The sequence below is a fragment of the Odontomachus brunneus genome, unplaced genomic scaffold (genome assembly GCF_010583005.1).
Source record: "Odontomachus brunneus isolate Ranch 3 - 2012 unplaced genomic scaffold, Obru_v1 Obru_scaffold_140, whole genome shotgun sequence".
Lineage (NCBI taxonomy): Eukaryota > Metazoa > Arthropoda > Insecta > Hymenoptera > Formicidae > Odontomachus > Odontomachus brunneus.
This window is the reverse complement of record NW_022639590.1, coordinates 188,262-203,529: the sequence shown is the minus strand read 5'-3', so window position 1 is coordinate 203,529 and position 15,268 is coordinate 188,262. Positions and strand designations below refer to the sequence as shown.

At 43.4% G+C, this 15,268-nt stretch overlaps 1 protein-coding gene and 1 long non-coding RNA gene across 8 annotated transcripts in view; one reads left to right on the top strand and one right to left on the bottom strand.

Moving 5' to 3' along the window:
• LOC116850261 overlaps positions 1-15,268 on the bottom strand; it is a 108,353-nt gene that overhangs the window by 38,698 nt on the left and 54,387 nt on the right. The window lies entirely within an intron of this gene.
• The window catches only part of LOC116850258 (tensin-1-like), a 79,688-nt gene that overhangs the window by 33,439 nt on the left and 30,981 nt on the right, over positions 1-15,268 (top strand). For all 6 annotated transcript variants that reach the window (XM_032828304.1, XM_032828303.1, XM_032828302.1 and 3 more), the window contains one exon: positions 12,714-12,788. In XM_032828304.1, coding sequence (XP_032684195.1) covers positions 12,714-12,788 — 75 coding nt within the window. The remainder of the gene's footprint in view (positions 1-12,713; positions 12,789-15,268) is intronic.

Below are 15,268 nucleotides of genomic sequence, written 5' to 3'. Positions count from 1 at the left end.
CGCAAATTAACGGACTGCGACGACAATCCGATAGACATCGGTATAGCGCACCGGCGTGATATTATGCTCGCGCGAAACTACAGAGCGACAAAAATCTCGCAAGCTCGATCGCGCGACAACGTTCAGCCGATTTTAGAGTTCTTCAAGTCAGAATTAGGAGAACGTCCGCTATTTGTAGAAAGGGAGTGTGAGGAAAGCCAAAGCAAAATAACTTTGTTATTTCAATCTTAGAACTCATATCTCATTCCTACTGGAGTCTCTCCCCCCCTCTCTCTCTCTTTTTCACTTTCATTCACGTCATATCTAAAAATGGCAGGCAAAATGGAAGGATCGATCAAGAATCACTATACTTTGCCTAACGCTGACTAGAGACATTTTAGTCGACTTCTTCGCTGTTCAATTCAACGACGAATTCTCTCATCGTGGATTAATCACGTGGCCTGAAACAGCCCTCAGATATCATTTTAATATCCACCTTCAACATGCCGTCGGACGTAAATTCACAAATCGCGACGCGACACGTAAAGAAGATAAGGATAAATTAAAGTCCAGCCCTCGGAAAAAGCTCGGCCGGCGTTTTTCGTGTCGCTTGATGGCTCTCGCAGTGGTTGGAGCCACAGGTGTAATCTTCGAAAAGACTCCATTGGTGCACGACGAGAAAAAAAGAAGGAACGTTTCGCATCTCGGAGGAGGAGGATGCTGGGAGTGAAGCTATCTCCAACGACGACGACGACGACGACTACGAAGAAGACGAGGACGACGGCGACGACAACGACGACGACGACGACGACGACGACGACGACGACGACGAAGGGTAGGCCAATCTAATCTGGCCGCGGGCAACGGAAGGAGATACCGGCCACCCCTAACCTCTGTCCTCCATTCGAGTCGATCACTCACTTGATCATCCCTCTCCGTTTTATCATTCGCCGTACTCCGGCACAGTGACTTTGCCTTCCACGCATGGAGATCGGCCATCATTCCGGGTCCCGCGGCAGCTCTATCCTCCTCGACCACCGTTCGTCGGCGTAGTGACCCTCGTAAAAAGTTTCTGTTCTTGATTAACACCATGACGGCCCAGCATGCCATGGCAGGACGAGGGTTCTCGAGAGAAACGCGGGACAAGCAATCATTGCGGCACATAGCGTAGATAGCGAGACGATCGAGGGAACTGGTCGTAATCGTGACGAAAGTTGTACGATCCTTCGGTACAATCAATTTGATTTCGTTAATCTGGAGTTGGTTATGTCTGATCATTTCCGGACTTTCTCGTATGCATACATCAAACTTCATAAATGCAGTCTCGTTTTCACAATCATGTAGAGTAACATTTGAAATTTTCCAGTCAGGCGTATCATTTTTTGTGAATTTTTTATTCAATTTGATGAATTCACACTTGCAACGAATGTATCATTAATTGCTATAGCATATACTCTGTATAAAATATTCGTGCGTCATAATTGTTGAATATTTTAGGAATTTCTGATTTTTTTAATAATATCAACTATAATATGATGCATGAATATTTTATACACGATGTGTACGATGAAAATTTTAAATGTCAAATCCGTTACGACGATAACGTCGATATATTCGTATCTTTTGACAGCCAATGACAGTCGAATTTCCGTTGAAGAATTTGATCGTTAGTCCCACACAAAATTCACCGGCCAAGTTTGTGGTTCCACTTAGGATACCCTACGCGGAACAAAAGTTTCGTAGAGACGAGTGGACGCAGTCGGACTTTCCGCCGAGTGGTTCTTCAAATTTTGATAACGTCCCTAACGCCACGAGATGGACCGCGTGTTTTCTGTTTTTTCTCCACGACCCCTGGATGCGTCTCGATCACGCGACGCGCTCGGTTTCTTCAAATATTTGATCGGAGGAGCAATGAACTATGAATCACGACATGGTCTCGCGCTATTAGACGAGACTCCGGAGGGACAAGGTCGCGAAATAGAGTGGCCCAGGGGAGCACTAGTGTCGACTAAATGGAGAACATCCTGCAGATTATCGAAGATATACGGATCCTATAATGCTCCACTTAGTCAACAGAGTAATCAAGCGAGAATTCTGATTCAGATCATGATTTATAGACGCATTAATAACCGACTATTAATCGCCAACTGACAAATTAATGTTGTCAAATTATCGTTCCGATTGCCTCTCTCAGAGTCTCTAAATGAGACTATACAGACGTGAGTGGTAAAGGGCACGAGAAAGTGTAAATTTTATGATGTACGACGTTCTACAACGTACGTTGCTCAATGCAAAATCTGCTCGATTACTTCAGGTAGACGAGGAGAATTTTACGTGAAAAATATTATAGAATTTTGTGACCCGAGGAATATATTGACATTCTGCAGTTGTTAATATATCTTCTCATTTCACATGCATTACTTATATTTTATAGGAACTCTGAAATGATTATTATAAAATGATTTATTACAAAATTTGCTACGTTTCTCATACAATTTACTATATTATTTAGCCAGAACTTTTCTTGCACTACTAAAAATACAATAAAATAGAAAAGAATTTGTACGAAAAAAGACTATAATATTCTTTCCGTAAAGTGACAAAATTATCTTAAAAGATGTTTTATGTAAAATTTAAATATTATTTATGTAGAACACTAATACTTGTCCGCTTTGAAGTTCTACATAAGATTCACTCGGGTGCTATCTTATCGTAGCTTCTTTTATTGTATCGGAAGCACCGAAAGACCGAATTTATCATTTTCTATTTTAAACGTCCGCCTGTATCCTCCGTCCGGCATAAGCCGAAAGGAACGGAAGCATCAACGGTAGCCTTCGATCATCATCGTTCATCACGTTGAAGCTCTTCCATTGCTATTTAACTGGGACATCGAGTGCTTTATGGTCACTTGGTGGGTCCGCGTGGGTTCATAAATCAAGCTCGCTTGACGAAATTCCATCTAGAAAAAAGACGCGCGAGCTTCTGGGATTTTTACATTGTCGGCGAGTGACAAATAACGCGTGCCACGCCGGCGGACCGTCGTCCATTCTGGAAATGAGGGTGTGTCTTGTACAAGCATAAGAGTAGAAGAAGGAGAAGAAGAGAAAAAAGGAGGATAGGTGGATCGACGGTAGGTGAGGTAAGGTGAGTTATTTTCCGGCCTCCATGGAGTTCGAATCGTGCGGCGAATCGTCGCTGAAAGCGGATCCTCCATCATTGTACTTCGACAAAAGGGATCATAAATCTAAGGGCGCGGTCATCATCCGCGCGACGAACTTTCCGCGAAGATAATCAAGCCCCAATGAGTCATTAACAGTGCTATTACTAATTACGATCGTAAACACGCACACATTCCAAACTAAGTAATTCCGCATGTTCTAATCATGGCTTGGACGTTGCGCGGTTCAACTTCCCTTTAACTTCAACAACTTAGGTCGACATGTTGTCATTGCCAGGGAATGCTGAAGTCGATATCTTCACCAACAGAACTGTACCAACAACTGCACCAACAAATACTGGCTTTTTTCTGTAAAGGTTATATTGCATCGGTTACACAGAATTATAAGTGCTTCTACACAACAAAAATACGCGCGAGAATTAATTTGAGCATTGCTCAATATATAACTAAAAGATTTGTAGCTTGTATATACCGAACGCGAATTTGCTCCACTCAGAAAAAATGTTAAAGGATATTGCTGTATCTTTACATCTGAATTTAAAAGCTTAAAAATATTGGTAAAGTTTACACAAAGATCTCTATGTACGCGTGCTTAGGTTTTCCGCCAAGTATGGCAAAACAAAGCAACATGCATTTATGTAAGACGTAATGTACAAGAAATACGGAGGAAAGAATAATATGTACAAGAAATACGGAGGAAAGAATAACGTGATCGATTAGTGACGATTATTGTCTTTACGATTATTTTTGGATTTTGTCATCGGCTCCAGCATCCCTTTAACAAGGACACGAAAATATTGAGGATTTAATGGATGCCAGACAGCGCCTCGTCGAATAATGAATTCAATTTAACCGAAATTACTATACTCGACGATTTGACTAATTTTTTATAAAATGCTGTTAAAATATATTTGGAAGAAAGATCTAAAATTAGACGATGGAATGAACGAACGAACATCGTGTCTCGGTAAAACAGTCGAAAGTGCACTTCATACGAGGCCGTGTGAAAACAGATCGCGGCTTCACGGAAAGAAGAATATGTCGTAGTTTACCCGTATTTCGCATTCACTGATAAATTGCCGCAAAGAGTGTATCTTTCATCATTGTACTTTTGAATGGACCGTAAATCAAAGGACGCGTTGAACCCCTTTCCAAGGGAATTCCTTTCGCTGTTTCCCATCCCCGCTACGTCCGTACCACGACATAACTAGCCTTTGCAAAGTTTTAATAGCCACTGCATTACCATACGCCGACGAAGGATTCGCAGATAAGTATCGGACGCGGAGATATTTATTCACAGAAATTAAGCTTCAGCATTTTATTGCTGATAATTTCTTACTCTGAGCGCATGGTCGCCTGTTTTATTTATTTAGCGAAATAAGATGAGTAAATAATCGACCACCCTGCAACCCAGAGCCACTCGAGCGTGTACAGCAAACAGATCCACTTTTTCATACTACCGTACCTCAAAGTATTAACATTGTTCGGCAAAAGTCACGAAACTTCAACAAAGCTCCGTATCTCGACGAAGGTGAGTTCACATAATCGCCGAGTATCGTCTTACATCGCTCACGTTTCTTTTCTCAGACGAAGGAAGTTCTTCGGATATTTTTTAAAGACGCTTACTCAAAGACGAATATGAGAGTATTTGCGTTGTCCCCCCGCTGACAATACGGCAATCCGTAAAGCCGGGAGCTCTTCACAAGAGAGCAGCTTTGTGTTGAATTAAAAAAAAGGTATACGAGAAGACAGCGCCGTTGCCGCGGCGACGTCTTCTCGAGACGTCAATCTGTCTTTCTCACCCAATCATCCCGAAATTCCCACGACTTCGGAGAAGGGTAAGGCGTATTGAAGAGCGTACCTCCTCCGCCCTTTTAATTGACTATAAACGTTTAGTATTGTTTCCCCGGAAATTCGCCCGTAAAGAGAAACTCAATGTATTCTCGGACCCAGCCGGAGCCGCTCGATGAAAAGGAGGGAAAACGAAGGGGCGAGATAAAAACCGTATCCCCTTCAGCGACCGAGCATTCGTCCTCCCTTTCTCCCCCGCGTCCCGCCTACTGTCTGTCTCTCTGTCTTTTCTAACGAGCGCGGAATACCCGCCGATGGCAATGATGGCCAGTGGCTGTTTGCAGGATCAGCTTATTTCTTCGGCTTCCTATTATGAATATTTGTGACTTCCATTCCTCGCGCCCCCGCTGTCCCTTCCACCCGTTTCTCCACCACGCATCCGCCGACCGACGGTCCGTCCGTCGTCGCTTCGTCCTCGTTTGGCGGAGAGTTAAAGCATATTAGACCAGCTCTCGACTCGGCTCCATCGCAAATGGAGGGGAGGGGATGAGGGAGAATTCGTCTCTCGTGCCCTCCCGACGCACTGGAGGGTACTGGTCAGCCCTTGAAAGGCTCCTCGAACCTCGACTTCCACCGAATATCACGGTTACACTACCCGTTGATACCTCAACTCTCTCGCGACTGACTGCCGCACGGCGAGCGGGTATTTCTCTGACGGGCAACTCCATCGACGCATCCTCGGAGTCGAATGCGACTCGCCGAGTCACTCGGCATCGGAACATCGGCAACATTCCCGGTTAAACGAAACCGATTATTTCTTCTTCAAGAGAAGACAAGTGCAACTGTAGGGATACGCATTTCCGTAATCCATATTTATGAGGACTTCGTCTCTCGCGTGGGATAAAGATTAATGGGGGAAGAAAGAGGGATTAATGCCTGAGCGCGTGTACACGCGTTACGAAGAGTTTCGCTTCTGAGTTAACGACGTCGTAAATAATAACATCAACGCGACGGCCCGATAATACGAATCCAATCGACCGGCTGGGTCGTTTCGCCGTTTTTTCTTTCCTCCTTTCCCGCGCTTCGTCCGTACCCTCGTCGCTTTCCGTTCTCTCGGCGTGCCCTTGTGTGTCTCGGTGCACCCTCTCCGCGCTTCCCTCTATCTCCCTTCACGTTGTTAGTTGTTCGCGGCCAGTAACAACGCTCTTCATACTACGTCCTCCATGTTGCTTTAAATAAAATTGCATTCATTATGTCAATTGCTCTGTCATTCGATGAAGAGCTTCCGTCCCGAGAGGCCACTCTTCTTCTTGGTTTCTCGCGGAACAGCCGTCGCTGTTTCTCCGGGTGAAAAGATTGAGACACACACTCGGCTTTTCCCTCTATTCTTCCACCTATTTTCGTTAGATTAACGCGCAAAATTCTCGTCTATTAAATAGTGAAGATATTTTATTCCACAAAGAGCGTCATGCACCCGTCATCGACGAACCTCGAACGAACGAATTTCGAGAGTGAGCGCAAGACAAAATCTCTCCGTGAAATTTTATAGGATGGGACATGTATAATTTGGCGGATCGACCAGAAGCCAAGAATTCAATCTCCAATGACAGCGCGAATGATGGATGCCTGAGGTCGAGGCGACTCAGGGCTTTGTCGGGGCGATGGATCGAACAGATGAATCCGCGTAGCCGCGCACGGATGCGAAATCCGCCTCGGATGCGCGTTGTTTCTTCAGGAACAAAGTGGTAGCAACGCCGCCCACGCCCCAGGACCCAGACAGATTACGTTGACGACCGATTGGAACTGAACGATCTGCTAAAAAAAGCCCTGGCCCATCTTCCTGAGAGAAACCACTCTCGTCTATCTGCCCTGCTGCGATTGCTTTGAAGTCATATCGGCATTTTTCAGTCTTGGCTTCAGTCGACGACGATGACGACGGCGACTGATCGACCTTGGCGATCAATAATGGCAATTCGGAATTATTCACACTGAGATGCCTCTCTTTGTTCCTTTCTGTCTAAATACGAGGGTGCAATAGGCGGAATTGAATACGCAAGTAAGTAGAGATACGGAAACCTGATGCAGAGATAATCGTAATTAGATTTCGTTAATTCAAGACTTGCTCGCTATCGTGCTATCGTCTCCGCGACACAGTATGGCATGAGGAAAGTAAGAACACCGTCAAACGTCATTTCCGCGCGCGTACGGAGCACGTTGTTCCACCCCCAAACCAGACGGTCGCGTCGGGGTTGCCTCCGGGGTACGTCACACAGAGAGATCGAAGATCGCATCGCAGCGAGGGACGGAAACGTGCCCCGGCTTCCTGGACAATCGCAAACTCGCGCGGAGCAGGACGCGGAGATAAGCACGGGGGTGGAATGGGGATGGCGGAGAAAGGGGCCTGCGTCGCGGAAATACTCAGACGGACCGATTCCTTTAATAATACGCCGGAAAACGTGCCGAGGCTGGCGTGTACTTTCCCCCGGCATCTTCCTCCTCGTTATTTCTTGCCTTCGTAGTCTACTTTGCCTAGACGCGGATTCTGTTTATAGTCTCGTTAGCTACTCTCGTCGAAACAAGGAAACTTCGTCTCAACCACGCTCGATCTTCGCGCGTCGATAGACTTCATACGTCGATGATTGCAAGATTCACGATTATCTGAGGAAAATGCTTAACGTGAAAGGAGGTATATGTTCGCAAAACAATCAGAATACTTTTTATCGAAGAAAGTTGCAGCGCTTTAAAAGTTGTTAAAATCAAGAGCCATTGTACGGTAGTCGATGGTTGCAAGATTCACGATTATCTCGGGAAAGTGTTTATCGCGAAGGGGTGTATGCTCGCAAAACAGTCAGACACTTTTTATCGAAGGAAGTTGCAGTGCTTTAAAAGTTGTTAAAATCAAGAGTCACTGTGCAGTAGTTGATTATAACAAGACCCGAATTGTGACGGTAGAGGGTTTAATAATAAATTTGAGAAAAATATTTTTTAAAGTAAGAAAATAATTATTTTAAAATAATTTTTTTTTTAATAATTTTTTTTATGTATTTTGTATAAAGTAAGGTAACATGAGACAATATGTCAAATGCATGTCAACAGCAGCTTTCAATTACAACAAAGGAAGTCAAGGCTAATTGGCTACTGGATAAGTTGGCAAAATTATTTATACTGTTCTTTAACAGATTTCAGAATCAAGCAAGCGAGAATTTCAAAGTCGTTGTTGTGTTTAAAATCTCACTTGCTTAATTCTGTAACTTGTTAAAGAACAGCAGAAATAATTGGTTTTGCTAACTTATCCAATGCATCCCGGTCTCATCCGATGAAATATGCAGTAATCGGTTATAACAAGAACCGAAGTGACAGTACAAGATGCGCGATAATAAATTTGAGAAGAATATATTTTAAAATAAGAGAATATTATTTTAAAGTAATTTTGATATATTTCGTAAAGTAAGATGACTTTACATCTTACGAACGTATGCCAGCAGTGGCTCTCAATTGTAATAACTTGAAGCACTGCAACTTTATCGGATAAAACATGTGCAAACCGTTTTACCACTGAGCTGACGCGTTTTCATATCGCGTAGTACAAAGTGCACCCCGTCGTCGCTGTTCTCTTTCCTTCGTCTATGTCGCGCGATTACGCTGGAGCGAGAGTAATGGAGCTTCTTTCGCGCTAACACCGTGAGACTAGATTGTCGCTATAGTGCTTTCCCATTGTTTTTATCGTCATCATCATGCATCTGCGTCACTGACGCGTTATTAGCACGCATATTAGAACAGTAATTACGATCGCCGATAGTGAGCAGCGATAAAAATAATCGAGAGCGGCCCGCAAATTACTTTCCGCCGCGACCTCAGTAATTGGATAACATCCTTACGTCGTACGTAATTCGATTGTTTCGGGGATAAGCGAGTAACCGGGCTGAGAGAATATTAGAAAGAAAGAGAGAAAAAAAGAGAGTGAGAGAGAGAGAGAAAGAATGAGAGAGCCAATATAGCGATGAGAAAGAAATACCGGCAGGTAATAAGGTAATATAAAGATCGCATAAAGAGACACCGTAATTAGGAAAGGATCAACTATAGCATCGGTTGTCTGTAACTTGGTCTGCTAGCAAATTGGAAAGGGGAGCGATCCGAGAAATGTCCGAGAGAAGAGTTTTTCCGAGCGAACTATATCTGTGCGGACGTCTGTCTGCGGACGCGGCTGTAAACGAAGTATTAAGGTCACTCAAAAGCTGCTCCGAGACACGAACGACTTGGTCACTCGCCGTTGGCTAGTCGATGAATAAATTTCGCACGCGAGTCTGTTCTTGCGAGACGCAACGGTCGTTCCCCCGAACCATTCGCTGCAACCCCCATACCATGTCGGCACGTAACGACGGATGTACGGCGACGGGGGTTGGATTCGGGACCCCGGCAGGCCGGACGGTTGACGAGGCTTCCACCACGCCTTTTCCGCGTATTCGCAACCGCGTCTGGCGGTTTCCTTAAGCAAACCTCAAGTTTGTGCAGTGCACCTCGCTGAAACTTCAGCGTGCATCCTTTCCGTCTCAGCGAAGACGGTAAGCATCGACTCGCGCGAGGATATCCACGTGTAACTGTCGCGACGATGAATGTCATATAAGCACAACCGCGAAAGAAAGACGCGCGAATGTCAAAGGCATCGTGCTATATGAGTTTTCTCTCGGCTTTGCGGTTGCAGATTTCATCAGAAGAAGAAGCAAACACTCACTTGAGAAATTGCTTATTAGTGTTTCGTGAGAATGGTATGTTGAAACAAATTATACAATAAAAAATTAACAAACGGATATTTCCGGTCAAAATACTGATAAATTTTTGTATCTGATAAAAAAACATTCGATGAGAAATATCGGTTCGTAATTTTTTGAGCGATCTATCTGATGAAATGCCATTATGATCGGAAATATCCAATTAAATTTAATCGGATATCCTGTTCGGATATAAAAATTTATCGGTATTTTGATATTTAATTTCGGAAATATTCGTTACTTTTTTATCAGATAATTTCTCTCAGTGTGACATTCGTGAAGATCAACACAATTAATTGGGACGTGTTAAGCCTACAAGTTGTAATTTTTGCATAAAACATTTTCTAACTTTTAAAATTGTTTCAGATAGATTAAGAAAAAAAAACATCTTACTGTTCAATTTATAATTAGATTTTGCGTAATATTGCAACGTAAGTTTTCGCAAGACCTCATCTACCCAATACGTTCGTTCTCTTCAATTTCTCTGACGTCTTATTATATCGTGCCGCGTGTAAAAACTGAGAAGTCATATTCCTCACGCCGAGGAAAATTGCGACGTTTCGTATTCGCGTCGTCGTGACGACGCTCCGGATATTCCTCGATGATGACAGAGTCCGCAGCGCCGAGAAAAAATAAAAGGAGAAACAGCGTAATAAAGAGAAAAACTCGCGCACCATGAATGCTCATCTGTAGTCTCCTGATGGATATCGAATGGGGAAGACGAACGCACAAGCAAGCCATTCGAGCAACTGGCCACGAACGAATCGGCAATTTTTTTTGCACGCTACGTGAATCACCAAGTTATTACCGTTTAACGCGCAGATATTCCGTACGATCTGTAAAATTTTCACTCCCGACGTAGATTAACGAGCTTCTTTGCTGCACATGTAAAATTTCGGTAGTTAGCGCGCGCATGAAGCATAAAATTAATTTCGACATGCTACTCCTTAACAGAATAAAAGACAGATGTCAAAGCAACATTGTTAAACATTATATCTTCTATATACTGAACGTTACCTCTTTTTATGCAGCTCTTATACTTTCGTTACATATCTATTAGCATTTAATTCTATTTGTAATAATCTATTTATATTGCACGCAACATTCAAGGGAGCAATGAAAGGATGAAGATATTATATCGGGAAGTAAAATAAGCACTTCTTGAATATAAATAAGCACTACAAAAAAGCGACAGAAAACGACGGATTAAGCTGTAACCCTCTAGCGTCGCGCTGGAGACAGTCGAAAGTACACAAGACATCGTTGATGGGAAAGGACCTTCCTTATTGTCGAATATTCTTATAATAAGACGCAAGGAGGCATAATTATTGTCGTGTCTTGAGAAACGAGGGCTCTTAAACCGCCTGAAGCTAAGATACGTTAAACTGTATTACATCAAATTACGGCCTCATTATCGCTCGCTCCTTCGCAGTCGTAGTATCGAAATGTCTCATTACGCGCACTCACAAACAAAGCGTGCTGCGGATGTTAAGAATGTCAATGCCACGAGATCGCTTTTACATTGTTAATTTATAATCCCTATAAACCGAGGAACTCTTGTCACAGTCTTGAAGAGCTTTTCTCTTTAATACAACTTTTGTGCCGCTTTTGTGCGTCGATACGGAAATTCGCCGTTCTAATTACGCGAGACGTCTCGTAATATAAGTGGAAACGGCTGAAAGTATCGCGAGAGGCTACAGCAAGGTATTGCGAGTGAGGTGGATTTCACGGATTGTCGTGTTGAGAAAAGAAGGAAAAGATTGCGCCAGTGTCCTCGATCGAACACGGTCCTGTGCGTTACCATAATTATACCGGAGTCCCCTTTTGTACGCGAGCAGAAGCAGCATCTACCTTGGCTTTTCAAGACAATGAGCCCTGCCTCCGACCAGAAACAGAGAACATCCCTGCGTAGAGTCCCATACTACGAATCACGCCGCGTGGCTTGCCAACTTTTCAATTTCGAAATTGGACGACCGCTTCAAAGTTGCAGGATACTCGATCTTGCCGATGGGGAGCACGGATGAAGGGAGATGCTGCGGCCTTAGCCGCGCTTCTAAGAACGTGGACTAAATTATAAACGTGTTATCGCCCGTTTGCGCTCCACTGCGTGTTCCCGTTTGCACAGGGTGCTCGATAGCGGCTGTATTCGGTGCACACGCTGGCTGTATCGCTCGTTCGGAAGTTGATATAATTTTTTTCCCATAACGAAAACGTGTCGAGATATAAATAGTTTCTATGCCATAACCATATAAAAAAGGAAGACTCCCGTAAATTAAATTCGAGAGCCGTATATGTGTACAAATATTTATAACTCTAGAAACATCGAATGTAAAACTGATATAACTTTTTTTTATAACGAGAATGTCGAGATATAAATAGTTTTTCTGTTACAACCGTGTAAAGAAAATTCCTGCAAACTAAATTTAAAAATTTTAATGTGAAATGAAATCTTGTTCCCATGAAATAGAATCATATCAAAATCATTCCTTATGTGTGTTATATAGTGTACATATATCAATATCTATAACTTTAGAAACGAAAGTCGAACTTAAAACTGATATATTTTCTTTCCCCGTAATGGAAACGTTGATATATAAATGATTTTTATTCCACGATCGTGTAAAAAAGAAGGACTTCCACGAATTAAATTTGAGAATTTTAATGTGAAATAAAAAATAAGAGATATAAAATAAATAGTTTCTATGCCACGACCGTATAAAAAAGAAGTGTAAAAGAGACTGTGTAAATGAGAAGGATTCCCGTGCATTAAATTTAAGAACTTTAGTGCGAAATTAAATCTAGTTCCTCCTAAATAGAGTCATATCGTACTCATCTCTCTCTACGTATACAAATATAAATATTTATAACTCTAGAAATGTCAAAAAACGTTAAGTTTTAACGTGAGAAATGCAGCAAATAAAACGAGTGTTAATGTCATCAACCATAGAGTTTTGAATCAGCTGCTATATGTACGACTTCTGATCTGTTTGTTTCAGTACAGCGATCGATTCACGCCCGTTCTCCTGATAGTCTCGCTCGCGGGGATTAAAGTATGCAGTCCAGATGGAAAAGTGAGTACTAGAGATGCACATATAGTTACGCTCACGGAAAAGGATGCCGTAAGTTTATATGTATACGCGCGTTGTTATAGAAAAGAAACTTGTCGTAGCCTACGGCGTCGTCTTCTAAGACGGCGAGGAAGCTCCATTTCCTGCGCGAAAAATTTGCCCTTTTTGCAACGAGTGCGACCACATTAAAGCACCCCCTTCATGCGTCGTGTTATCCTCATGAGTGCGCAGCGAGAAGTATAAATAACTTCTGCTTCATTATCAAATATTTCATATTATTGCTTTTTCTTATGATGAATGTTTAATTTTCATGCTTGAATACGCGCGCGCAATTGATTGTTAGAAGAAGGGAAAATTTGTGATAAGTGGAAAACGATGATGAAAACGTAGATGAAAGAAGAATAGTTTACATACATTTACATTATATGTCGACAGTTGAAAAACGTAAGAAACTTCTCGCGAAGGTCCTCGTTAAAAGCAGTTAAAAGAGCGAGCAACGAACGAGCTAGCACAGAAAGAGAGGCGAACTTCCATGAGATGGCGGGAGAAAAAGAGAGGGAAAGAGACGGCAGAGTTGAACCGCAATGCGAGAAGCCTAATTTTCCGCGTTCTTGAGCGCCGAGTTCGATAATCCTCGCGATACTTTGTGCGATCTCCCTTTCAAGTCGACCTTGGGGCGCCAATCTTTTAATGCTAAAGTCGGCGTATTCGTGTTCCTGCGAACGAATCACTCTCACTCTGTAATACTTGAAATTCTGTGTTACGCGGTTCAGACAATCCAGAGAGGTAGACAATTAGATCATTAAATTGAAAAGCTGAGATGAGACGAACGAATAAGCAGATCGTGAAGAAGATCGTGAGACGGAACAAGTGTTGCAATCGCGCAAAATTTCGACAGCGAATTTCGACAGTTAATCGTCTCCAGTTGCATTTTACAGCATATAAAGAACGCGTAAAGAGAAGAGGACAACGAACGCATTAAAGTCGTGAGGAACTGAAATTTCATTGGCGCCTTGCCTTAATCCGAGGATTAACTTGAAAACGTTTGGACTTCTCCGAATTCAAGAATTCTAGACGAGGAACGTCGCGTCGCGAGAGGGATGGAACGAAAGTAATTCCGCCGTTGTTCGTCTTTTATTATTTTCCGGACTTTAATTGGGGACCCATAATCCTTATCGCATCCCTGCCAGTAATATTTCGAAGTTGGCTGCGCCGACCGACCCTCGCGCGCGCGCCATGTTCACGAACTGTGCAGAACATATCGATCCTTCGAATTAGTGTTTTATTTCGAGGGCTCCTCCTAAGCTCCCGCTTTAATTTTCTACCTGAAAAAATCCTTACTTCTCCTACTCCCTCCCCGAGATCCTTGTCGAGCACCTCTTGAAAGATCCCTCGTGAAACGTTTATCATGGCGGATCATGAGTGAAACGCTTATCTTTTCCACCGGTAAATTTCAATCCGCTATCGTTACATGGCAACGTTTCCCTTATTCTCGCGATGTCGCGCTCTTTATCGCAGTCTAAATCATCTACGATCTCTGAGCACATCAATTAGAGCAAGACAAGCTACAACGAACGAATGTGAGCGAATATTCTTCTTGTGCACTCTGGCCAAAGTTTATCGACCTATGGCCGAGAGGAAACGATTCGAGTGTAAATCACTTGGTCTCAATCGCAAGTTAAGTCGAACCCTCGTATCGCAATCTTTCAAGTAAATGTATATATAACAGCCCTCTCTCGTAAGTTTTCGCGTGTCTAACGATGATAAAGCGATCCATTCGTGCGCGCTCGATGCGCCGTGTTTGGCGGAGAAGTAATTGTCGATTTTCATATTACATGCCGTAACGTGCGAAACCTGGGAAACCTCCCGCGCTCATACCGAATGTACGTGACTGCGCGAAGATGATTAAGGCGAATGGAAACTTGGAGGCAGTCCAATTAAGCTACGTAACGCCCGGGCGATACACGGCGAGTAAGCCACATGAGATTGACCTGGCACGATGAAAAATCATGTCGATTCGATTAACGAGAGATTCCACTAACTACAAGTTCCTTCAGATTTCGCTTCGATCTCTCGCGTCTGTCTCGCTAGTCAATTTATTTGTCGCGCCGTCTCGGCACTTCGCACCGCGCATATCTCTTCACGCTTGAGCTCTCGTTGCGCAAAATCGCGATTATCCAAAATCACTCACGCACTACGCGTCACGAACAATTCACCGAGGGTCGCGCGCATCGTACGCATGATTCGTTAGGGGAAAAGCATTGGTGCAGGAGGAGTAGGAGGAAAGAACGGCGCTTTGCAAAATCACCGCGCTGTAATTTTCACTTTGACTTTGCCGCTTGGACGAGAAGGTCCGGAGAGACGCGCTGCGCGTGCCATCGTTCGATGATCCTCCAATTTACAACGGAATATAAGGTATCAATGAGATGTACGCGAGTGCACGCGCGGATAATCCGACGGCTCGTTGGACGAACAACGGTACG